Source organism: Molothrus aeneus, chromosome 1 (assembly GCF_037042795.1).
Source record: "Molothrus aeneus isolate 106 chromosome 1, BPBGC_Maene_1.0, whole genome shotgun sequence".
In the NCBI taxonomy this organism is placed as follows: domain Eukaryota; kingdom Metazoa; phylum Chordata; class Aves; order Passeriformes; family Icteridae; genus Molothrus; species Molothrus aeneus.
This window is the reverse complement of record NC_089646.1, coordinates 46,262,771-46,288,313: the sequence shown is the minus strand read 5'-3', so window position 1 is coordinate 46,288,313 and position 25,543 is coordinate 46,262,771. Positions and strand designations below refer to the sequence as shown.

The window sequence follows — 25,543 nt, the reverse complement described above, 5'->3', positions numbered from 1 at the left end:
TCTTTTGTTGCTGATGATATGAATCATTGAAAATGATACTGCTTAATTCCCCTGAAAATCATGTTCAAAAGAAGTCACAGGCAGTCACAGGCAGTTTGTTATACTGTCTGGGGTGGTATTTTCAAAAAATCTGATCACCAGGAATGCTCAGATTATAGTTATCTTAAATCCAAAACATAATGTTGGGGAATTTTTAAATTTTCCATGTGTTTTTAATGACTCTTAGAGGCATTTCTTCCATGCTCAAACTTCAGCTTTTCAACCTTCCATCCGAGAAACATAAATGTTCAGAACAGAAATGTTATCTCACTTACTGATTTTTAAAAAAATCTCTCCCCAGAATCATACCATTTTCAAAGTGATTTACAAATATAATACTTCTAACTTGAGGCACTTAAAATACCTCCATGTCTCAGGTAAAAAAATCAGATAATCATTTGTATTCAAAACTACTCTAAGGTAAATACTTCCAGAGTTATTTTATTCATTTCATTTCATTTTTCATTTGCTTAGATTTTCTGTTTAGGAGAGCAATTTTAAAGTGTCATTGTAACCTGACTGAAATAATCTAATCTAATTAATTTAGCTTTTAATAAATGTCTTATTTATGATATCATACTAGATAAGTAAATTCACTGACAGCTACGAGACAGAAATACCTGCACATTTTGATTTGTAATACAGAGAGAACAATGAAAAAAATCATTGAAAAATAAAAGAAAATTTCTAGTATTGCAGGTGCACAGGGATTTGTTCATACATTTTATCAAGCAATCAGATTTAACAAGTCTTTGTATTCCTGGACACAAATTTCTTGACAAGCAGACGTGACCATAAGCAGGAAGACTCTTTAGGACAGCTATATGCACTAGGTTCTCAAAATGGATTTTTTTTTCTTTTTTCCACTTCTCTTTTCCCATACCATATGTAAAAGGTAAAGTTTATGTAAGTTTCCTTCCCATCATCTAAGCATATACTCTAAGCTGGCCACAGAGGACAGAGACAGTTAACATAAATTCACATTTTAAAAAAGCAATTCACCACACATCAAAATATGGATCTAAGTTAGGGGAATGGGTTCCCTCCAGCATTATTTGGTAAGTACTATGCAGTAGCATAATAAAGGGGCAGATTTAAGCAACATCAAGGAAATTAAATTTAAAACAGGCCCCTGCTTTGTGTAATAGTCTTGGTTAATGAGACCAACCCATATAAAATCTGTTTTTCTTGGATTGTTTATAGGAGTCACTAATACTAGTGGGTTTTTTGCAGTGTCACAGTATTTTGTGAGCCACTGATTTAGAGCCATACAAGTATAGAATACTATAAAAAATACTCCTTACCTCAAATAGCTCAATTTTAAGATAAGCACTTGCACAGCACAGTGCTTTTCTGTGCAAAGATGCTTGAGTTAGCCCAGGAGCAGTACAGCTGAGGCAGTAAGATGCTCTGCCCAGCCTAATGAGCCCTGCAGAGCAGCAGGCTTTATCAGCCTGTAAAACACCCTGCTACAGCTTAGCCCTTCCATTTCCACAGGTGCTTCTTTCATGGCCAGCTCAAATACCTGTGCATTTGGAGGTCACGTAATATTTTGGGCATCATTAATTTTTTGCAATTAATAAACATCTTTTTCTATGGCTACCATTCAGGTTACTCTTACTCCAATTAGTCTGGCAGGCTTTCCAAGTAAAACAAAACTTAACTCATAAGCTAAGGAGTGAAAACTATGACATGTGCTGTCTTTCAAGGAACATTTTCCAGCTGTTTTAAAATCTTACTTTTCAAAAGCACCAACTATGTGTCCCTAGAGCATTCTAAAGCATTTCAACTACACAGCAGTTCAAATGGAATTAGTAATAGGGTACCAAAGCCTTTTCCACAAGTATTGAGAGACTCCTGAAAGTTCATTACCTGAAACACAGTTTACTAGTAAAGTAAAGGTAACTCTTCAAGAATAGGCACAGAGATGACAAATTATTTTTCCCTGGGCACTTATACTTCTTGCCATGGTTTTCAATACAGCCAGTTTTCCATTTGTTTTTCATGAGAGAAGGGCCAAACAGAAGCTTATACATGAGACATTAATTTTCTCAATTTTCTTGAAATGCAACCTGCATCACTGAACTCGTGTGTGTGTGTGTGTGCACGTGTATACTCCATAACACAGCCTACACACAGGATTCCACTGCTTTCAATACTGCTGCACCACACATACAGACAACCTCTGAGATACTAACAGCTTTAAACATTAGATGTCAAGAATGCCCGCAGTGAAGCTTCCACAACAAATCTTTTATTTTCAGAGCAACTTTTTTGGCTACCAAGAAAATTTAAATCTTATTCAAAAAGCTTATACTGGAAAATTCTTCCATATATGAGACATGACAAAATGGTTTTTTAGATGCAAGACATACAAATAAACAACTTCACCTTCATGATTAAAGAAAACAGATGGCATGTCTCAGACTGTCAGAAAACTAATGCTTTTCCTTTTCAGATCTACAATACTGCCATAAAAATCCAAGATTAGCATCTCCATCGCTCTATTCAAAATCACATTAAGGTGATAAGCAGCAGCTACTGCTGAGAATATAAAGGCAGTGTGACTGATTCATTGGTAAATGCAATAACCTCACAATCACTTCAAACGCTAATTTCTTTTTTATCTGGAAAACGACATTAGCTTATGTCTGATCGTGTTTGATAAGTTTTTTAAGGTGAACACCTGATTCTCAAGCATTAGTGTTTTAAATAAAATTTCTGGTTTCCAAAATGATCCTGATATGAACATCTATGAAAATGCAGGCTTATACTTTGAAATTTGGAATAACATAACCGAGCCACCCCTCCAATTTACTATCTTTAAACATTTGACATATGCATTGAAAACAGCACTCCTTAAAAAACACATACCTTAGCACAAAGGCATTGCTGTTTCATAAATATCTGTTTATTACCTTATTTCTAACACAGAAAGTTGATACTTCAAAGAGATAAAAAACAAATACAAAATCAAAATGACTTTAAAGATTCTCCTATGCATTGATACTATCAGATGATATCAGCATGTCAAAAGTTAGCAAAATCAGATAAAAAGCTCAATTTTACAGTTTAACAACTTAAACTGGTTACTGTCAAAGACAGCTGTATTGTCATAAATAAAATGGTGAGATTCCATGGGTCTCAATGCTCCATCATACAATAAAATAAAGCACTATCCATTTTAAAAAGAAAATCTTACCCTTTCCCATGTAAAAGACAGACCTAGTGCATCAAACTGTTTCCTCATGTGTTGAATGTTACTGCAAAATAATGATAATAAATGAAAAATTATTAGCTTAAGATATTTCCAACATGTGATCATATAAAAAATCTGGCGCTTATAGAGTTCTGAGAAATCCAAAGCACTAGTTAACCTCTAAACACTATGATCTCACTAACAGTAAAACTCAGAATTGTCAGAATACTCAAATAATAATTTTAAAAAGCCCCCAATACATTCTGGTCCAATTCCCATGGCTATGTATATGAGGCAATACATTTTTTGTTCTCTAGATTTGAATGCAACTTAAAAGTAAATATGGCAGTGTAGTCTGAAGGAAGCATTACTCAAGCACCATTTCTTACTATTTTTAATTATCTTTACTGCAGTTGAGTCAAAGGGCCCTCTTAAATCTCAATGCAGTAGGGGACACTTCCACTTTGAGCTTAATCCTGCTCTATTTTGGCAACACTACCCTGGCTGTATTTTGCTGTGGCTCTGGTGATTGTGTGGCTGTAGAATAACCTGAAGCAGCCTACCCATTCAGCTGAAGATATGTCCTACAAAAATTCTCCAAAAAAAAACCCACCAGATTTCTTTCTTCTCTCTGATCAACAAGCTGATCAAACCAAAACTATGGCTCACAAAACCAGCTGAGCCAGTGCAAAGGAGGTGGTGAGAGCTTGTATCCTGGGAGGTGACAAAGAACTACAAAAATTCTGGTGGCAGCATCACCATAGATAAACATTAATCAACTCACACACTGTTAGGTTAGATGCTGCTCTGAACAGATTGAATTACAAATGTAAAGTAAGATACATCAGGATATACGGTGAAGCTTTAGTTTGAAAATGTACTAAATATGCTTTACTAAAATACCCACAATTGCACAATATTAATTAGTGACCTGGTGAGAATTCATTCAAATACTGTAAAATGGATTAAAATTTCTTAGGGACTTTGACCTTTCTACTGAAAGACACTATGTCAGATAAAGAAATATCTATCCTCCCAGAGTGGCTGAGTTGACAGTCATGAAAAAAAGCATTTAATTCTGATCCAGAAAAGCTTGCATTGCTGAATAATTGAGTATTGCAAGTATTTAATATTATAATATCTTTGTGGGAAAAGTATCGAGAATCTTAAGATGGCACCAGAAGCATGAACAAAACACAAAGAAACAGCATTATCAAAGAAGGAAATGGATCAAGGCCTACTATAAAGATACCACAGATAGATTTCTGCATCCAGAGTACAACAAACAACTTCACTTAGGGAGATTGGTTTCCAAATAATTTTCAGAAACTGTTTACTTATATAACATTTTACTCATTTTAAAGAATATTAGGAGAACATAAGACCCAATTCTGTGGTCTAAACCAAAAATGTTCACATAAATCAGCAGCAATAATGGCTGCTTAGCACTTTCCAAGATCCAGTCTCAAAAAACCCCAACTATCTTCTTCCTCTCTCACATGGTACAAAAATCTGCTAGTAAATCTAACCACGTAACTTGTAATTTTCCCTTGTGTTCTCTGTACTAAGGTTTACCTCACCATGACGAAATTTTGATTTATTTATACCTGCTGGTTTGGGTGTTTGGGAAATGCTTCTCTTTTGATATTCTAGCATTTTACAATTTAAAAGTCATTGAGATTAAAACCTTGAAAATCATCCCAATATATTTATCTTTCAAAGCAGAGTCATCTGCACAGTCCCATAACATGCTGTCAAGAAACCTTGGTCTCAGATAACCCTGTTCTTTCCTGTACCATCTTTCTTCTATGCTAGTTTTGCTCTGCTTTATTGATTCATGGGGGCCACAGTACAGGTATTCACAGTGAAAATGCCATATTTCAATTCATTTCACCTTTGTGTCCAGTTTGCAGGGTGAAGGCCATGTTCAACTGCAGCATTTTCTGCTGGTAAACCAAATGCATCCCATCCCATTGGATTTATCACCTGTCAGCAAAAAGAAAAACCACAATGTTATGCAACTTTCTGGAACGGCATCAGCAGCACACTGAGAGGCCTCTGAATAATGAATGGTGTTGGCATTCCAACATTTGCTTTGTCTGAGCTGAACTTCTTCCAAACCTGCCAACTATGGCCAGCTTTGCTTTAAAAGATGACTATGAAGTGTACTTGTTACCTACAATGAGATGTTAGAGGGAATTCAAAGTATTATGCAGTAAACTCTCATGACTATTTCAATATCAGGTTCACAATGACAAAAAACAACTCTTTGTAAGTTTGTGTGGTGGTAAAAGTCAGCAGTTGATGCTGCCACTGGACAGAATAAAATATTCATTCTAAAATAGAAGATGTAAGTAAAAAAAGTTGAAATAGTTAAGTAAAAATAGTTGAAACAATAGTTTTATAACTGTGACTGATGTGTAGTCTTCTATTTTTTTACTTTGTGTTGAAAAACAAAATAAAAGAAAAATACCCTATGATAACTTTAAATTCACCAGATAAAATTAAGAAAATGAGAAAAAACAGTTTTAGTCAAATTTTACTGAAATATCTCTTGCAAATATAGACTACAGACTGACAAATTATTATTTCATGACCACAAATAAATAAAGGTGGGAAAAAAGTTTACTACAAAATATAATAGATAATTTCTGTTGAAATAGAGATGTATTCTTCCTGTTAACATGCATGTTATTTAGGAAAATAATCTAGCAATATGGTAAGTATTCAAAAAACCTCTTTAATAACCAACAAAAGAAAGGCCAGTACTTAAGATGCTGTCATTAAACACATATATATTGCATACCTGATAAAGCCAATTCCATTTCCTAACCTACAAATGTGCTATAAATTCAATAATCATTATTAAAATTACACAATTAGCAAAAAAATTAACAATAGCAAAACATGACCAACATTTTACAAGTTGTAAGAAATCAAAATTTTTACCCCTTAAAATACCTATTTATATAAAGAACATGTTTCTTAGTGGCATGTAAGCAAACAAGCCATAAAATAGCAATCCCAGCCATACTAATCTCATAATACATCTCCATGTGAAAAATCACCTCATTTTAGAAGCATAAGAGCTACTTTTGTCACTGCTTTGAATTATTTTTATTCCTCTTTGCCACCGCTTTCCAATCTTCTGACTTAATGTAATATTTCATAACAAATATTTTATAGACGTGTTTATAAAGATGCCCTAGGCACCAACACAGTGTAAAAGCAACAGGATTTAATAGATGTGACTCTTCAGCATTCTCATTTTCAGTACTGATCTAAAACTAAACCTGCTGTCTATCATCACTCTACTGGTGCAACAACAAAACCAAAGGTATTAACCTGTGATCATCTGTGATCCAAGCCAGCCCAATAAGGGCCCATGCACAGCACATTTTTGCTGTCTAAATCTAACAGAAATTGGAATGCTATTCTGTGTCACAAACTCTCCCTAACTATCAGACAAACTATTGCTCCTCACACTATGGTGTCAGAAATTATGAGTCTTAACTGCCTATTTCCACACATATAGAGGGGGGAGTTTACATGGAAAATGTCAGCTGGAGCCTAAGCCACTCCTTAACACCCCACTGAAGCACACCTCTGCCCAGCCCCTCCCCTCCCATCCACGCACCAATCAAAACTATTGGTATGAAAGAAAAAAAAAATAAGAGTTATGCTTTACATAAGCTATAAATACCAACAGAATTTTTATGGACATCTTAAAATATTAATTTATGCAGCTCAGTTCTTTTTGATCGCTAGTATTGCTGACAACCAACCTCTGGACAGATGTGATAGAAAAAAACAGATTTTTTTTTTTTCCATGTATAATACATGTTTTCTCTATTTAAATGGCCTCGACTAATGTCCTGCCTTTACATTCTTACAAATACAAGTTGATGCACATTAAGTGAGATTAGAAAGAATCTCTTGGTCAATTTTTGTAAAATTTGGCTTCTGATGATCTCCTGGATACAGACAGGCAGCCAAACGCAAGCCACAATCTCATTTCTCATGGCCCTGAGCAAAAAGATGTGGGAAAAACAACTTCACTACCAGCTACAGACTCCCCAAAAGGGCTGATGGGTGCTCCAGACAGTTCATGTGCAGACATTTTAACCCTGTACCATCAGTATAACTGATGGAGGAGTTAAAATGTCTGCACATGAACTGTACCATCAGTGTACCGTCAGTGTACCATCAGTGTACCTGTACCATCAGTGCTGGAAGGAGCAACCTGTGCTCACAGATCTTCCAAATTCTAGCATTTATCAATAAATACCATATTCACTCTTCACATTCAAAAGTTCAATTTAACGACCAATAGCATTCCTCAAGCTAAAGGTCTGAAGAAGTATGCTAATTCAAGTTTCAATCAGAAAATTGAATTTAAAGAGACATTAAAAATATCCTCAAATTAGCCTCCAGGATAGATCTATTTATGTAGTTGCTATAGAGATGAATGTAACATGCACAGGGGTTTAGAAAATGATTTCAAGTTTATTGTCCTTTTACTTCTCTACCATGAATGGATTTGAGAGATTTGTGAAATGCACTTGTCTAAACAACAGGTCAGCGCCTTCTGGCTGTAATCTGCAGCAAAATGCCACAGTCTCCTCCCAGCATTTGACATTACATCTTAACTCTAGTTATTCAACATAAAAATCTGAAAAGAAATGGAAGACGAGAAGAAAATATGCAACTAACACGTCAAAAGTTGGCACAAAGGAAAAAGGAACAGTTCGACTGTTCAAAACAAATTAAAAATATGAAGAAAAAAATAGAAAGCAGTTTTGAAGACCAAAGGGTTATTTCTTGTACCTCTTTGATGTGTTGGTCACTGGTCTAACTAGCAGAAAACATGGCTGCTCTCTCTAGCAGCACAGATAAGTAGAAGAAAAACAAGTCATCCACTTTCTTGAATGCTCACGTGATTGCTTTCAACAGGAGCCTTTAAACCTTATGCAACTGAGGGATCCATTCTGCTCACTGCAGTGACCATTCTTCCAAACATCACTTCTCTAAGCCTCAAGGAGAAAGAAAAACAAATGACTGTATTTTGTTAAACAGGAGGCTGCATAAGTCTAAGGGTGCCTACACCAGGTAAAATAAGGCAGGCTGTAGTTTCAGCCATTTTACAATGGCAGAAGGCAGTGCCATCACCAAAGGCAGCTGTGTGTTCATCCTCACAATGAAGTGGACAGGTGAACTCTTCGTGCTGAAAACTCCCAGGTTAGTCTTGAACACACATGGCATAACTTCAGATCCTCAGAAGCTCACATGACCATGCAGGATCAACTATGCCAGAAACACTGGCATTTTCTACCACTTAACACGGTTTGCACAGGAGTATAAAATGTTACAAGGAAGTGTGTGACTGTGGTCACAAGGGTTTTCAGGATGAAGAAGAGACGAGAATGTTGACTCCATGATCAGAAGGCTTGATTTATTATTTTATGATATATGTTACATTAAGACTATACTAAAAAGCAATAGAAAGGAAAAGTTTCTTCAGATGCTAGCTAAGCTAAGAATAGAAAAGAATGAATAACAAAGATCTGTGTCTCAGACAGAGCAAGAGCCAGCTCTGCCATGAGTGGTCAAGAAATCCAAACACCCACAGGAGACCAATCACCTGTTGCATTCCACGGCAGCAGATAACCATTGTTTACTTTGGTTGCTGAACTGCAGCTTGTCACAAGGAAAAATCCTAAGAAAGGATTTTTCATGAAAGATGTCTGCGACAGAAGTGATTGAAGAGTGCATGGGGAACAAAGTGCTCAGTAACTGTGACACTGAATAGTCCTTTTAGGAACAAATTATTAAAAATAAAAACAGTTGCATCTTGAAACATTTTAGATCCCAAAGATTCTGGCTTGAAGCATTTTTAAGAATCATTCCCCAGCATGGTTAAACATCTGTTGTTAGCGATGGCTAGAGCTCTTCATGTTACTGTGGGACCAAAGGGAGGAAGGCACAGAAACTCCCTTGATTCAATGCTGAGATCTCAGCTCTTCCTCTCAGAGCATTCTCATCTGTTCACTGCTGCAACAATCAGCTCATCACACTGACATCAGTAGGTGAGATCAGTGTACTGTATAACACAGAGCTGACAATGATCTCATAACACTCAGCTCTAAGCCTCCATCAGCATAACCAGGGCTAGTGATTCAGTGAATCTTCCTTGGTCTTTGTAAGGACACAAAGAACATGTTTGCTCTCCTGATGTACTCAGTATGTCTCAGAACTATGACCAGGGAGCTGACATACTGTTCTTAGATCAATGCACTCTAAATTTTAAGAAAGATGGCAGACTCAGTGTCAGAAAGGCCTGCAAATAAATATATTTAATTCAGAGAATGTGTAATAAAAGAAGACGACCAGAAATGGAAATTAGGAGGCTTGCTGACAAATTAGTGGTTTGAATTGATACAGCAAAGTCTACACTCCTATCTCTGCTTGCAGCCCCATGACATGCTTGACAAGAACTAACCAAAAAAGGGTGGCAAAACAGGCAATCCATGATTGCAAGTTCCAGCTGTCAGAAAACACCCCTAGCTCCATCATGGATCTTGCAATTGTGCCATCACAGACACATGAGACAGCAAGGACTTGCAGTTGGAGAGGGCAATGGAAAGGATGGCTGCTCCTTCCATTGGCTGCCCACAGTGGGCTGAACTTGTTGAAAATCTGGTGTAAACTGGTGTATTACAGCACACTTTAAATATAAGACCTCCCCTCGTGTGAAGCCTAGATTTCCTTTTAACCATTACATGTAACAGACATCATTGCACAACGGGTAAAAATTACCATCAAACAAACAAACAGACAACTCCCCCAAGCAGATAAGGCACGCCTGGAAAAAGATAAAAATAAGGAATATTTGACCATTCTTTAAGGTGTACATTCTAAAAAGGACTATTTCGATGCTTCTCTGCAACACAGTCCTGCATATTAGAGAAGGTACTCTCTAATAATCAAACCATACAGATATCTATCAAAACATAAAATACCCATTTATTTTTATTCTCATAGAATATAAGATATGAGAAATTACTCAACATCCACAGAGTACCATACACATTTTGAGAACAAAGTTATCTTTTGCCTCCTTAATCTCACACATTCTTGTCTAACATAATTATATTTAAAATTATATCTCATTTTCTCTTTTTCTTTCAAAACGAAACAGAGTGAGCTCACTAACACCTTCAGTACAGGTTGTGGGAAAACTGAAATTAAATAAGATTCAATTCACACACAATACTTGTAATATTTGCTACTTGATTTATACCACATGAAATAACCTGACAAAAGGACACAAAAGCCTCACACAAAAAAAAAAGCGGAGAAGAGCAGCCAGTGATGATCAGAAAACGGATCTGTATCAAAATAATTAATCCTACTGATGATTAATTATAGAGTTTTAATTAAACTTGTCTGTCTGGCTGCAATACCATTCACTTTTGCAATTTCAAGAGTATTAAGATTCACTGCTGAAAGGGAAAATAATTAATGAAAATACATCCAATTAAAAAGAAGATATGTTATGGATAAAAAGAAAACGCTCTTTAAGTCATTTAGGGGTATTGCAGAAATATCACTGACTATATTTTAATCCCATCCATCCCAGTTTAAGTATAAATTAAGAAATAATTAGTTTAGTGTGATTCTACCATGCAGGAATTTCACCCTGATTTGATTACAGAAAGGACTATTCTCAGGTCTGCACAACTCTCACATGTGACTGCCTGGCTTTGGTACCAGTTTCATTACGAAGATATCACAAGAACTATTGAACTGAATCACTCTGTTTACTGATCACTAAGGGAGTTATTCTCAGTCCTCTGAGAGGCACAAATTATCCACTTCGGAATTTATCAAAGACATGCTAATGATAGCATGATAAAGTAATGGTAAATACTTTTTCCCAGAGCAATAGCACACTGGAAATATGCCATAGAAAAATCACCATGACTATCTCTATCATTTCTACACAGCAATCTCAAATAATGAATAAGAAATCACTTCTTACAAAACTCCTACATTTGCATTCACAACATGCATGTAAATTCACAGAGTAAACACAACCAGAAACTACACATAATAGTTCTGGACTCATTTATTAACAACTATAAATTTGTAATTTAAAATATATACATTACTTTTTCATAGCATTTTATAATAAACATGTTTTTATAAGATGTAGAAATCTCCATATATAAAAACTGTTTTAATTGCACTTCAAGAAACATGTCACCCTTAACACACTCTGGAAAAACCAGCTCAGTGCAGTCATGCTAAGCAATCTATATGGCTTACATTTCCCAGGCAGAGACTTCAAATTTCATCTTCAGTAATCAAAATGTAAACAAGCTATCTTCTAACACATGTACTCTACAAATCATTTATCCAGCAACCCAATCCAAGTGCATGACAGCTTGCTTCCCATGCACTGCCTACAGGTCCTTGAGGAGTGACTGCTGGAACAAGACAATGCTTTACAATGCTTTCATCTACAGTTTTATATTGAAGCAGTATTTCTTTCAGAATAAAGGTGGGGAAAAGAGCAACAGATATTTATTTTCACACTTAAAGTGCTGGTGCAGTACAGGTTTCTGGGAAGTATCTGTAGAGGTCAATGTGCATTACCTCTCTAGAATATTTTAACTGAAACAAAATCAGACCTTATGGAGCAGAAAAAAAATTGAATACTAATGTTACATTTTAGAAAAACCAAAACCACAACAGAATCCAAATGATTAAAAACTTTCCTAGTTAAAATTTCAAAATACTTCCAATATGAAGAAATTACACAACTGCATTCTAAATAATCCCTTTGTAAATGTATTCTAGCCTATCCTCACTAAAATATTACGAAGTATAGGCCAATTCTTGCCTGCCCAGATTAAATCAATATGTAACTAATTTATTGTTTTCTCATTAAGGCATTCTTTATGAAAAATATCTCCACCTTGTTCAATATAAATTAATCTCTTACTCAATCATACATTCTTGTCAACTACACACACATGATAGACGTTTCCCCTCACTGTTTATTAAATAACAAATATACATTTTAGTCTGAAGCTTTCCCTGGGAACTGTAAATCTGAATGGTTTTGTCTGCAACTTTCATTGTAACAGCCCATAATTTCTCACTGCCTTACACTTTTCTTTTAATTTGAAAATGATGGATGCAAGGTTTAAACAACATTGCAGCTCAAAAATCTTACCCTAACCTTGCATTGAATGCCTGAAATTGATTCACTTCTCAGATTTTTGATTAGAGAAAAATTAGCAGTCCCTAGGCTTTCAAACATAGAATATTACAGCAGAATTTTGAGAAAGAAATAGAAGATCAGTGGAATAACTGATCTTCAAAATTATGCATACTAACAGTTCTGTTTCTAAAGCATGCTTTCTTTATATATACTGAAGAACTCCGGCATATCCTTGAATACAGGGACAAATTAATTTTTCTAGGGAATATATAAAGTTCTATGATATAACCACGTCTTAGCCTACAGTCATTACAGTATCTTAAACATCATAATAACCTTTGACAGATTGTACAACCATGAAAAAGACAGAGAGAAGTTTTAGAGGCTGATAAATTAATTGCAAAGAAAAAATCAATTATACAGACTCTAATTCTAAGTGATGGAGAAATTAGGATGGGTAATAAAGGAAAAGTTCTTTAAGGTAAATGTAAGTTCCAGCAAGTTAATGCACATCAATAACACAATGTCTACTAATCTGACATACCCAGAAAATCATCTGAGAGATTTTTAATGTCTCTTAATCGTAAATGAAAGTTAAAATCTTTGGCTGCCCACCTTTAGTCAAAAATAGATGTTCAAACTGGTTAACATAACAGAAGATATAAGTATTTTTAGAAATCCAGCATGTTCTACAGGCACTTCTTCAAAGTAATTTTTACATGAAATATAAAAATATGCTGAAATGCAAGATGCAAAGACTTGAAAAGTCTGGAAAAAATTTTCCAGAAAAAATATAGGCAAATGTGGAAATAAAAACTTGTTTGCATGGTGGCTCTTGCATTTCATTGGAATTATATTATCTTTTTACTTCTCTCCAAATGTTTCCATTAAAGATGCTTATTTACCTTGTATTCAAAAATTTACAACTAGAGCATGGTACTGGATGTAGATAATTATTTTCACTTTATTTTCACAAGTACAAGAAACAGCAAGTTTTCATCTTTCTGAACAGCAATTTACTGGATACCTTTCCTGCTATTGATAAGAGATGGCTACATCCTCAAATGACATTTCATGAACAGTCTTAACATCAAGCAAAAATCAAGCATCCCTTCAAATGCCCGGTGAACTCAATTTTTTTAGTGAGATCCAAGTTCTGGTCATTCAGAGGAGCCAGGAAAGGTAGGTGTTATAACAGACATTGGGGTTTCTTCTCATTTAAAGTCTAAGGCATTTATTTCTTTTTCCTGCAATTTTGAAAGCCTAAGAATGCATATCTGTAAAGCAGCAGCAAGTGTTCAGTGCATGGTATGTTCATCACTGGCAAAAAACACACAGTATGTGGAAAGGCAGCACACTGAATAATGCAGTGACAATACCTATCAGAGTCTCAGGGATGGTGATAAATCCAGGAAATGCTACACTTCTTCAGCACTTGTAGCAAGGAAATTGCACTTAGTACCACAACTAACATTTCTTTCTCAATTTTATCTTCTTTGTTCTCTTTTGAGGTAGATACTTATATTCTTGAGCTGCTCCTTCCCTCTTGTACAATAGAGACACTCATTCCTGTCATCCTAGATCCTTGCCCATACTATTTTTCTCTTTTTGTTCCCTTCTCTTTCCATATTCCTCCTTCCTACTGTTTTCCCAGCTCCTTCACCTTTTCCCTCTACCAAATGTCTTTCCTCTGTAATATGGCTGTCACTCAGGCCACAGTTCTCCTACACCTTCCTTACATACTTCAAATTTTACCTTGCCAGCCTTTACTGCAGAATGCCAGCCAAGATCCCACTGCAGATTGCAGGGACAAGGCTCTCAGCTACCCCTTCAACCTAATGGAGAGACAGAAGGGAGTGAGGAGAAATTATAGCAGGCGTAGGGGAGACTGGGAAACAGAGAAATGTGGAAGGGAAAATGGGATTTCTCCTTGCAGATGTAGCAAGAAAGTTAGACTTAGCCTATCTCATAGGCCTGCAACTTCAGAAGACATTTCATATACATGAGCAAGGCTGAAATGGGCAAGCCAAGGGGTCAGATGCTACAGGACAGAAACTTTCAGCTACACACACATTATGTAACATGTGGCATGATCCTGTTCATCCGACTTGCAGCAGTCACAAAAAAAAAAAAAGAGGTTTCTCTCCCAGCAGGCACAGAGGCTGTCCCTCTGCATCTGACAAGTGACATGAACTGGTTCTCAGGAGCAGAAGAGGTGAAAGCAGTTGATTTTGGTGGTATCTTTTTTCTCTTGCCAGGTACATCTTTTCCTCCCCCCTGGTCCCACCCAGCTGGCAGGAGGGTTGTCAGCCTCCTCTCATAGAAACTGTGTGGCCCAGAGGTCTCAGTGACACTGTGCCACACATCAGCATCAGTAGATTCAGACACCTCAAACAGCACCAGCTCTTATCATCTGAGGTAGCTTCCAACCACTCTTACCGACAGTGAGCTCTGAACACCACTGGCTTTAATAAAACTCAAATTTCAATATTCAAAGCTTCACGGGTCATTATCTACCCTCCTGTAGCAGATACTCCACTTTCATGGATTTTGGAAAATACTAATTTCCTGATCAGTTGTGATATTAAAATATAAAAAACCCCAACCCAGTCCTACCACTGATCTATTCTTACCTGCATCCCTCTCATTTTCTGGAACCGAGCTACTGCATCACTGATGGTGTAGACACGAACATGGCCCATGTGGAGCTTCCCAGAAGGATATGGGAACATAGAAAGCACATAAAATTTTGGTCTTGATTTCTAGAAAGAAATTTGTAGAAACTAGTAACTACATGAGTTAGCATTTCACTTGAACAAATACACGTGCACATTATAAACTACTGCACAACATCATAAAGAGAAACATGGTTCTGCTGGAACTAATCCAAGTGAACACTGACAAAGTTCATTGGATCAGATTCTTTGGGTCTGTAAATGGAGGTGTTTTACCAGACTTTGCTGCCATCTCATCAATTTATACTGATATTTCTATAGCACTTAAATGTTATGAAAATTAATTCACTTTTACTCAAAAAAAGCTATATTGACAGAACTGGAGCTTAACTATAGCATCTGCAACTGATTATCTATGTATTCTTAGTCTGTCCCAAAAAAAACAGGAAAACATAGCAGATTAAATTACTCTCCTAACAGTTTAAATAATTAATGTTTTATTTTGTATCTACAACAAACACAGAGCTCACTCCTGGCCAGTTGCTTTTTGTCATCTGAACTGCAGTAACTCCCAGAGTGACTGCATCATTTGCAACTGCATGAACATCTGCTAAAGGGAAACTGTTCAGTTTCACTATGTATCCTCAGATCCAAACACATCTTACAAGCAAGATTTTGCATAATGAAAAGAAACTAAATACTTCATTTACTTAGGTTTAATTAAAATGACAAAAGTTACAAAGAAATCACAAATCCTCTTGCGCATCAATTATTCCTAATACATCTTGATTACCACTGAATTCATTACTGATACATTGATAGTATCAAGTGCCACTGATACTTGTTAAGTTCTTATATTATTTTTCTTGCTAATAATAAAAAAATTACAGGCAGCTTTCAGCTTTTACTGTTCTGAATAAAACTCTATTAGTATTTGTCAAATAATATTTCTTTATCACTTTTGTTCAATCACAGCAAAATCAGAAATAATCTGAGCACTACACACTATTTGCCTCTTAATATGTCATTAAATCTACTTCAACTCTAAGGATAAAACAAAAATATCATTAAAATACAATTTAGAACTTAGCATATGTATGCTTAGCATATGAGTCCTATGTACATATATAAAAGGCACAAGCCTAAATGAATGCTTTCCCTGCTGCAGGTACACATGCACACCACTTCATCTCAGTTTTCTTCCCCAGAAAAAGCAAGCTCTTTTCTCTCTTCAACATTTTGATAGAATTATTTTTTTTTTGGTCAGAGAAAAGGCAAATTTTAAGGGAGATGAACAAAAAAACTTCAAGAGCCAGAGAAGTGTTTTTTATCTATTGTGACAGAATAATTGTGAAGGCAAAAAGTCAGAGACTGCGATACAGCTGTTTTCAAGATCTTTTATTGCATGGGAAAACTTTTTTTTTCTCCAAGTCGCTTACTATTCCTATGAGACTGTAAACCAGAAAATATTAAAAAATCTTTTTCCTTTAACACAGATTTTAGTGAGTCACAGCGTGTATTGTGATAGATTTGTCATAATGTGGGGAACAGAACCTTGAGAAAATTGTTTACAAAAGTTACGATTAGATGTTTCTTTTAATACTTTAAATAATTAAGTCCAAATATCATATAATATGCAAAGAAAGAATTGATTACTTAAACCCTTCCTAAATGTACAAGTTTATACTTTGCCTATTATTGTATTTTTCCTCAGGATTTTAAAAATTATTTTTGTTTACTTATTTCATTAATGTTTTTTAATAATCTACATGAAAGTATTTTCCCCTGAAATGTAATGCACATCTAATAATTTAAAAGCCAGCTGTACTAAGTAAGTTTCAATTAATTTCATTCTAAGAAAACAAAAATATAAACATGTAATCTCCACATTTCTCATCATGCTTACATCAGTTTCTGAAATTCTGCAGAACTGCTCCTTTATTCTTGGGAACCACCAATTTTCAACTCGTTTCCTTGTCTCCAACCCATAGTTTTTTTCCCATTTGCCCGTCTCACTGTAAATCGTTCTCACACAAGCAGGAACCAGTCTTATCTGCCATTTAATTAATCCCAGGAAACCATTTAGTTGTCTCTTCAAACAGGAGGAACACGGGCCAACTCTTTGATAAACCGACTGCATTCTTAAGGTTATGGTACCTGAAAAGACAAAAATATGTATTTCATGCCACAATACATAACAAGGGCTCAATGATTATTATGATTATACTGAAAAGTGGTAGCTATTAAATTATTTTAGCTTGACTTAGACTATTCAACTGCTTTTCATGGAACTTGCATTTTATTTCCATGTCTGAATTATAAAAGTATGTATTTTTTAGTCAAGAGAACTAACTGTGGCTTCACAGAGAACAAAACCATTGTGTTAGATGTCTTATCTAATAAAATAAAACTCTTGCATTCAGTCTCCCATAAAGGCATAATCAGTCAATTGAAGGTTCCAGAAGCTCCACTGCCTGAATAGAAGGGTGTAAAAATTCAGAATGAAACAGAGAGAAAAGGAAGTTGGATGAAATTATACTGTAAAAATACTGAATTTGTCATCACTGAAAAGAGATGGGGGAGGATGACTATAATTAGTAGATTTCAAGCAGATATTCTAAACCAACTATTTTGCTAAGGCTTTCTTTTTCAACTAAAAATCTGGTTAACTCCTCAAATGCTTCAGAGAGAGTCTTCTAAAGCTACTCAGATGGGAGAAAGATCTAACAGCTCCCATATTTGGGATCAGTCTCAACAAGATATTTGGTGATTTTACTTCCTACAGTAGGAAATATGGCATTAAAAAAACCTCTACTCTGAGATTTCCTCCTCATCTTGACTGCCTTTTTTTTTTAATGGCATTTTTACATCAGTATTTCCTATCCTCTATGGCTGGTTTTGGTGCTTTGGTGGTGGGTTTTTTTTTTAATTTTGCCCAATACATTTGTACCAAACTAGCTGTTTCAGTCAGTTCAGAATTTTCCTTGCAGAATTACATCAGTAAAATCTCAGTGTAGAAAAACTCTGTATAAGAAAAGATTTTACTTATGCATTTCCCATAAGGTAGAAACATTATCAGTAGAAATAATTGCTATAGCACCTAAATTAGATCCCCAGCAAGCTAGTGGGAGTTATGCTTCCTTTAACATTCACCATACATGCACACACAAACCCACAATGCCTGTCTCATTACCTGTCCATAGAATTGCTCCTTTTCTCCCTTACTTATCAAGCAGGGTCTTATAAACACTTTTTCACTGATGTCACATCAGTGCTTTGGATTTCTTATTGCTACCCTCCATAATCTCTCTCATTTGTAATAAAAACAAATCCAGGACTGTACTCAGGATTCCCAGTTCAGGCGCAGATGAGTCATTCAGGAGACTCCAACTTCCCCCCCTCCATAACATCACACTCATCTCAAAATTAGCATTTCAGTACTTTAAAGTTTTTTGCTTACTTTTACTAATTATTTCCTAATTACTTATGTCTTATTTCTATTGATATATTTTACAACAGAAAGGAGTGCCTCCTTATGCAAGCCAACTTCAGCACTGCTGGTTTACAAAGCAAGTATTTTACAGCCCAGGAGCTCCACATGAAGGGAGACTAGTGGATGAGAGGACACTGTCTCAAGCTCCGCATGGGGAGGTTTATGCTGGTTGTTAGGAAGAATTTCTTCCCAGAAGGGGTGATTAGGTATTGGAATGGGCTTCCCAGGGGGTGGTGGAATCACCATCCCTGGAGGTGTTTAAGGAAAGACTGGACATGACACTCAGTGCCAAGGTCTGGTTGACAGGGTGGTATTTGGTCATGGCTTGGACTCCATGATCTCAGATGTCTTTTCCAACTTAATTGATTCTGTGATTCTGAGACAGAAAGAACACAGATCCCATGCCTGCGCACAGCTCAAGGAAGCCCACCAGCCAATGTCATGCCTGAGAGGGCACGTTTGGGTGACCTCAGGCCTTACAGGTCACCCAAGCAGGGGTCAGAGCAGTGTGTGGGAGTGAGGAAACAGCTACAGCCAAGGGCACACAGCACTAGCACTATGCTCATTCAAACACATGGAATTTCAGGATGCGAAAGAGAACTGCAGTGTCCTTGCTGCTCCCAGGTACCATCATGCACAAGATGCAATGGTCAGCCAGCCATGTGCTGGGGCAAGCCAGGATGCATGGCACAGAGGATAATCAAATCTAAAAGACACAGCACTAAGTTGTTTTTCCTTTCCAGGCTTGTGTGCATGGGACTAGGTCGAGTGTGCCTCTCCCTGCCCCACTTAAGGGCACTCCAGCCCAGTGCTGTATGAGTCTTTCAAGGAGCAGGTTAGAAGCCTAAAACTGTCTTATTCAGGCAGGTGTGCCAAGCAAGGAGGAAGGGGCTGGTCTGATAGAGAAATAAATCACAGAATGTCCTGAGCTACAAGGGATGCAGAAGGATCCCCGACTCCAACTCCTGGCCCTGCACAGGACCATCCCCAAGAGCCACACCATGTGCTCAGGAGCATTGGCAAGCCCTTCTTGAGCTCTGTCAGGCTTGGTGCCGTGACCACTTCCCTAGGGAGCCTGTTCAGCGCCCAACCACCCTCTGGGGGAAGAACCTTTTCCTAATACCCAAGTTAAACCTCCCTGACACAGAAAACGTTTGGAAAGATGCAGTAAACAGGCGGGAGACTGAATTAAAGTCCTGGAAACTGACTAACGAGGCCCAGCACATTTCACTCAGCCCCGGGGGAATGGGGGCGTGTCTCGCCGCTGGAGAAGCTTGCACGGGGAGCAGGCGGGACAGAGCGAGCGGGGGAGCGGTGACAGAGGGAGGCTGGAGGAGGGGGGTACTCCGTGGGCACAGGACCGCCGGGAGAGCCGGCTGGGCGCGGGCAAGGAGCCCACAGGAGGAGGCTTTGGGAAGCCGCGGGCGGCGGGATTAGCACGGCTCCGGCGGGCGGGGGGCGTGAGGCGGGGCCGGGCGGGGGGACCGTTACCTGCACGCGCCCTCCCTCAGCTCCCCCGCCGGGCCACGGGCGCCGCCATCTTGGCGTGTCGGTGTCGGAGAGAGGCGCCGCCTCCGCCCTTGGCACCGCCCGACGGGGCGGGAGCTCCGCGCGGGGAGGCAGCGGGGAGAGTTTCCTCCTTACCCGAAGTAACGTGGAAAGGTAGAACAAGAGTAAATAACAAAAATAATGATATAGAAAAAAATTAATTAAGCGGGATTCAGCTCTGTAGAAAATGCACAGAGCCTGCTCGGCCTTGAGAGGAGAGGGGCCCTCATTAATGTTTATTGTGAAAAACGCCAATCACTTGGTTTTTTTTTGTTTTTTTTTTTAATTTTAAAAGTTTAATAGTAATAAAATGGTTATAAAAGTAGTAATACAATTAGAGTAATAATAATTTGGACAATTTGAATTAGGACAATATGAGACAAGAGAGACAAAGAGTTACGGACGTCCGGGTACATTTCTCTGGGCAGCACAAGCCCGAAAAAGGACACCCGTTAACAAAGGATTAACCCTTAAAAGCAGCAGCCTGTTGCATATTCATACCCTTCATACATGATGCATAAATTCCATTCAAAGACAGGATTCTGTCTGGTCAACGTCAACTTCTTCCTCTGAATCCTAACAGCGCCTTCGAGGAGGGAAGAAGTTAATTTCTTCTGATGAGAGGGCAATAAATTCTTTTTCTCTGAAAGATTTAGGTGTCCTGTGGCTGCTATTTCGCTGCAAGTCCTTTCTTTAAAAAAATATCCTTCATAGCATAGTTTCTATTTTAACATTTTTTATAACTTAAAACAATATTTAACATGCTACTTAAGAGAATTAATACAACATTACTTTCTAAAACAACACATATAATATTCATTTTAATATTTGCAAAAAGTCAATAATAAAATACGCATTTTTCACATTTATAAATATCTAAAGCAGGGGTGCCGAGAGGATGTTTCCAGGCTCCTCTCGGTGGTGCCAAGCAGTGTGACATGAGACAACAGATACAGGCAGAAACTGCTGCCCAGGAAGTTCCAGCTGAACATGAGGAAGAACTTCTTTGCTGTGCACTGACCGTGCACTGGAACAGATTGCCCAGAGAGGTTGTGGAGTCTCCCTCATTTGAGATATTCGAGAACCATCTGGACACAATCCTGTGCTGTATGCTCTAGGATGATCCTGCTTGAGCAGGGAGGTTGGACCAGACAACCAGCTGTGGTCCCTCCAACCTGACCTGTTCTGTGTGGTTAGTTTTCCTGCCCCCTATAGCATATAGAGATGCACTGTAAAGTGACTTTATAGGTTAGGGCTAGATTTCAGTAATTTCAATAATTTTACTTACCTTTTAGGGTTTTTTTGTTTGTTTATTTGTTTGGGGATTTTTTTAATTTTTTTTTTTTCAGATTCTGAAATAAAGGCAATAGTTTGGGGATTTTTTTGGTGATGTCTTTTTGACTAGTCAGGGTAAAAGGCAGAAGTCACAGAAATACAGATCACAAAATAGGTACCTGGGAGCAGGAAAAGCACTGCAGTTCTCCTTCTTGTCCTAAAATTCCATGTGTTTGAATGAGCTCAGCTCTAGTGCAGTGTGCCCCTGGCTGTCATCTAACCTCCCTGCTCCAACAGGGTCATCCCAGAGAACATGGCACAAGTCAATAAAGGCAATCTAGCACAGCATAATTAATTCTACCTCTGCCTGGAAAGCAACATCTCATCCTGTTTTCAACACTGTGGACTTCAGACTTGGTTTTAATTACTGCAAGTAACTCGTAGTAGCCTCCAAGGAACAAGAAATAATAATTATACATTTCCCCCCCCCCATGTTTATGCCCTTTTGCTGCTGGCAACTGTTGATTCTTTTCATTTTTAGACCTTTTTCTTCACTGTTGTGTCTCCAACACAGTTTAAACAGACACTGTTTATGCAGTGCAATGCCTATAGTAAAGTCAACCTTCTTATATGACTAAAAATAAGTATTTACTGAATAAAAGCTTTCCACTTGGTTGTGTGTACCTGTCAAGTGTGCTTAAATTATAACCTTTTCACCACAAAAATGAACAGAGAGCAGCTCTGATGGTTACCCTGCTGATAAACTAGTACAGTTTCCCCATGACTCTGTGCATGAATCCATTTTGCTTTCCAGTTGATCTCCCTGTCAGCAGGTGATGGCAATCTGGCTTTAACAGGACTTCCATCCCAAATTTCTCCCTGAGCTGCTGTGTGAGCTCCTGGACTGAGGGAGGATGAAGCATTTTGTTATGTGTGGGGACAGACAGTGCAGTCCCTGGCTGAGTCCCTTCCCCAGGATAAATGACAGCTCATGACCAGCTGGGACATGTTTTCAACTTACAGGATGATTTCCCCTCACACTGCCCTTAACCCCTGCACTCTTCTGATTCATGTCTGAGTGAATGGATGAAAAGAATCTCAGAGAGGTTAGCAGACTGGGTGAGACCACAGAAAAAAAATCAGTATAAGATTTTGGAGCTTTTGTGTGCATTTGGCTGTCCTCTTGACACCCCAGGACAATTATTCATTGCCATTTCTTGGCATTGCTGACATGGGGTCTTGACAGTGTTTTTGAAATGATGCTGCCAAACAGTCAGAGCTTCCTACCATCAATAAGGAAATAAAAAAGTCCAACAGAGTATGTCTGGATTGGTTTTGGCCTTCATGGATTATCATACCTTGAAGAATACCTTTGTACTTCTTTCCTTCTCAGAATGTTTCTGGTTGGTCTTGGTTTTTCTCACTTAATTTTAGTTTCTGTTTACAGAAAATCTTATACCTTTTCTAGGTTTGTTTGATATTGGCTGCCTTCCTCACTATTAGAATCCAGATTGCACAATAACCTCCAATAAGATCAACAGAAAGTGACACAAATTAAAATTTCAGTATATTCTCAGAGTGAGTCTCCAGTAGTATCTTGACAGAAGTCACCTTTTACATGTTCTAAGTAACACCCAGTTCAAACCTGTGGCAAACCTGCTTGACTTTTTGTTGTTAGCAGCTAATAAAAGTCATACCAGTAAAGTCCTTCCAGAAGAAAATAAGAATATTATATGATTTTGGTTTTTATTTTTGTCCGGTTAATTTTTTTTTAAAATGGTGTCTGCAAAATGGCACTGTAGCCAAGACTTGGTAAAATACTTGCCATATCATCAGAATCCCAGGATAGATTTGAGTTCAACCAAGCCCAGTTTGTCTGTTGGTTAATATGGTAAACAGAGAAGAGCTAGAGGCTCCACATGGGCCCAAACCTAAGTGAGTGCTCCTCAGGGGTGGCAGGTCTACTTTTGTGTATAGCATACATCTAACTTTCTAGGAAACATTTAAGATTGTGATGAATTTAGTAATAATCTAAACAGATTATCCTCAGCTTCGAGCAAATCAAATACATAAGTAGATTGTCAGGATGAGAAAGCAATGTTTTAGTGAAATGAATGGATTAAAAAGATAAGACAAAGGTCTAACTACTGAATCAGCTATAATCTTGATGGCAGTGGATGAGAAATATAGGTCAATATGTTTAATGTTAGATACTTCAATAGTCCAGAGATTGAAATGTATTTTAAAAATTATAATTCTAAATTTGAGGCAGTAATTAGAATTTCAAAATGTTTTCAAGACAACATAAAATAAGCCTCTCGTTATTTTGCTAATTTTTCTCGCTCTAAGCTCTGTGGTGTTTTCCCCAGTTGAGGGGAAGAGCACAACACACACAAAGTAAAGAGGTTTTAATTTGCAAGCGAGGATGGCCAGCTGCTCTACAGCAGGTCCCATCCCTTTGGAAGTGGGAACCTCTCAGCTTCCTGAGCAAAATCCTGTAGTAATAATGAATCAGAGCTGTGAGCTGCACAGCACACCATATGAGTGAAAATGAAACCCAACAATGCCTTGATTGCCCAGGGAAGAGTTGGAGATACCACCCACTCACCTGTCTCTCCTTATTGGGCCAAAACCCATGCAGAGTGCAGAGAGCAAGCAGGGACACAAGCCCTTAAAAGATTCAGAATTTTCCGAGCAGGATACCTAACCCACTCTCCCATGAGCCCACCTTCCCCACCTGGAGTTTTGCTTCCTAACCTAGTCTGTTTTCTCAGTCTCATTTCATTATGGGAAATAATTGATATAGAAATATTTGTATTTGCTTTAATAATCATAATCTATTTTCCATCAGGCTGATAGTTCCCTGATTTCTTTTTTTAGACTGTGCACTAATGTGTTTGTTGGCATTTTCGTTAGTCCACATAAAGCCTGGAGCTGATTGGGTAAATAGGTAATTCATTAGTTCCTGTATGGGAAATGTGCAGAAGTGCCCCAGTTGTCTGTCACTTAAATAGACATAGTTCCCAGATTTCTATACAAGTATAATTTTGCTTTGGCTGATAGTTACCAGAATTTATGTTTGTGCTTCCTGGCATTGTTTTTTTGCTCCTACATCAACAACATGATTAGTATTTTTTTCAGCCTCCTACAAAAAGAGGATTAAAACCCAGCCTTTCAAATACAAAATTATTTTTATCGCCTACTTCAAATCCCAGCCCCATTTCATGTACTTAAAGAATTTGTTTGGCTATTTTTTTCCATCCAACTCCTTGAATGTGACTTTTGCTACTGAGTTTCATTTTGCTGCTGTTTACATATACGCATATTCAGTGGTTTTGCTTTAAAACACAATGTTGGATAAAAAATGCAGGTGATTGGATTGCAGGGGTGTGAAGAGTATCACTTGAGAATATAAAAAAGCAAGAAACTCATACACTAAATTTAAGAAAAATCCTTTCAAACTCTATCTACTATCTGAGCCCATATCTCAAAGGAAAGAATTTTGAGTGAGACCAGAAGAATCAGAGATCAGGAGTAGCTTCACTTTTGCAGTGGATTTTATTTTAAAAGCACACCAGTGTTGTGGTAGTGAAAGAATAAGAGGTAGAAAAAGAGGTAGAAAAAGCAGTTATACTTTTGGAATAGAAAGGAATGGATTTGGGCAAGACTGGTCACATTACTAGGGGTGGAGCTTAGCCTTTAAATTGTGAGTTTTGGTAACTCATAACAGGTATTACTTGTATTATAAGTATTACTGTTTGATGCCCACTTTAGCTGGAGACTGGCCTTGATGACAGAGTGGGTTTTTGTCATCCAAACCAGCACAAAATTTGTCATTCTTTGGTTTGTCAAAATGAAGAAGAACTCACACAAATCATCAGTGGACAAAGAGATCAGCTGTGTAAGAAGTCAGAAACCTGCCTGCCCCATCCAGTGCCTGGTGACCAGGATGTTCCTGTCTGGTTGGAAAATATCTGTGCCTGTCCCCATGCCACTCATAAAAACACTGAATGTTATGGAAGAATTTTGAAAACATGCATGATCCAGGCTCACTGAAATCATATTTACCAGCATTGTTTTAGCAG

General features: G+C 37.6%; 1 protein-coding gene across 1 annotated transcript in view; it reads right to left on the bottom strand.

Moving 5' to 3' along the window:
- The window catches only part of LARS2 (leucyl-tRNA synthetase 2, mitochondrial), an 83,079-nt gene extending 62,883 nt beyond the window's left edge, over positions 1–20,196 (bottom strand). Inside the window, exons 1-5 of the mRNA XM_066572070.1 lie at positions 20,127–20,196; positions 17,049–17,299; positions 15,101–15,229; positions 5,133–5,224; positions 3,242–3,302 (exon numbers count right to left, since the gene is read on the bottom strand). Of these exons, the coding sequence (XP_066428167.1) occupies positions 3,242–3,302; positions 5,133–5,224; positions 15,101–15,229; positions 17,049–17,282 (516 nt within the window). The 5' untranslated portion in view covers positions 17,283–17,299; positions 20,127–20,196. The remainder of the gene's footprint in view (positions 1–3,241; positions 3,303–5,132; positions 5,225–15,100; positions 15,230–17,048; positions 17,300–20,126) is intronic.
- Positions 20,197–25,543: the final 5,347 nt, after the last annotated feature.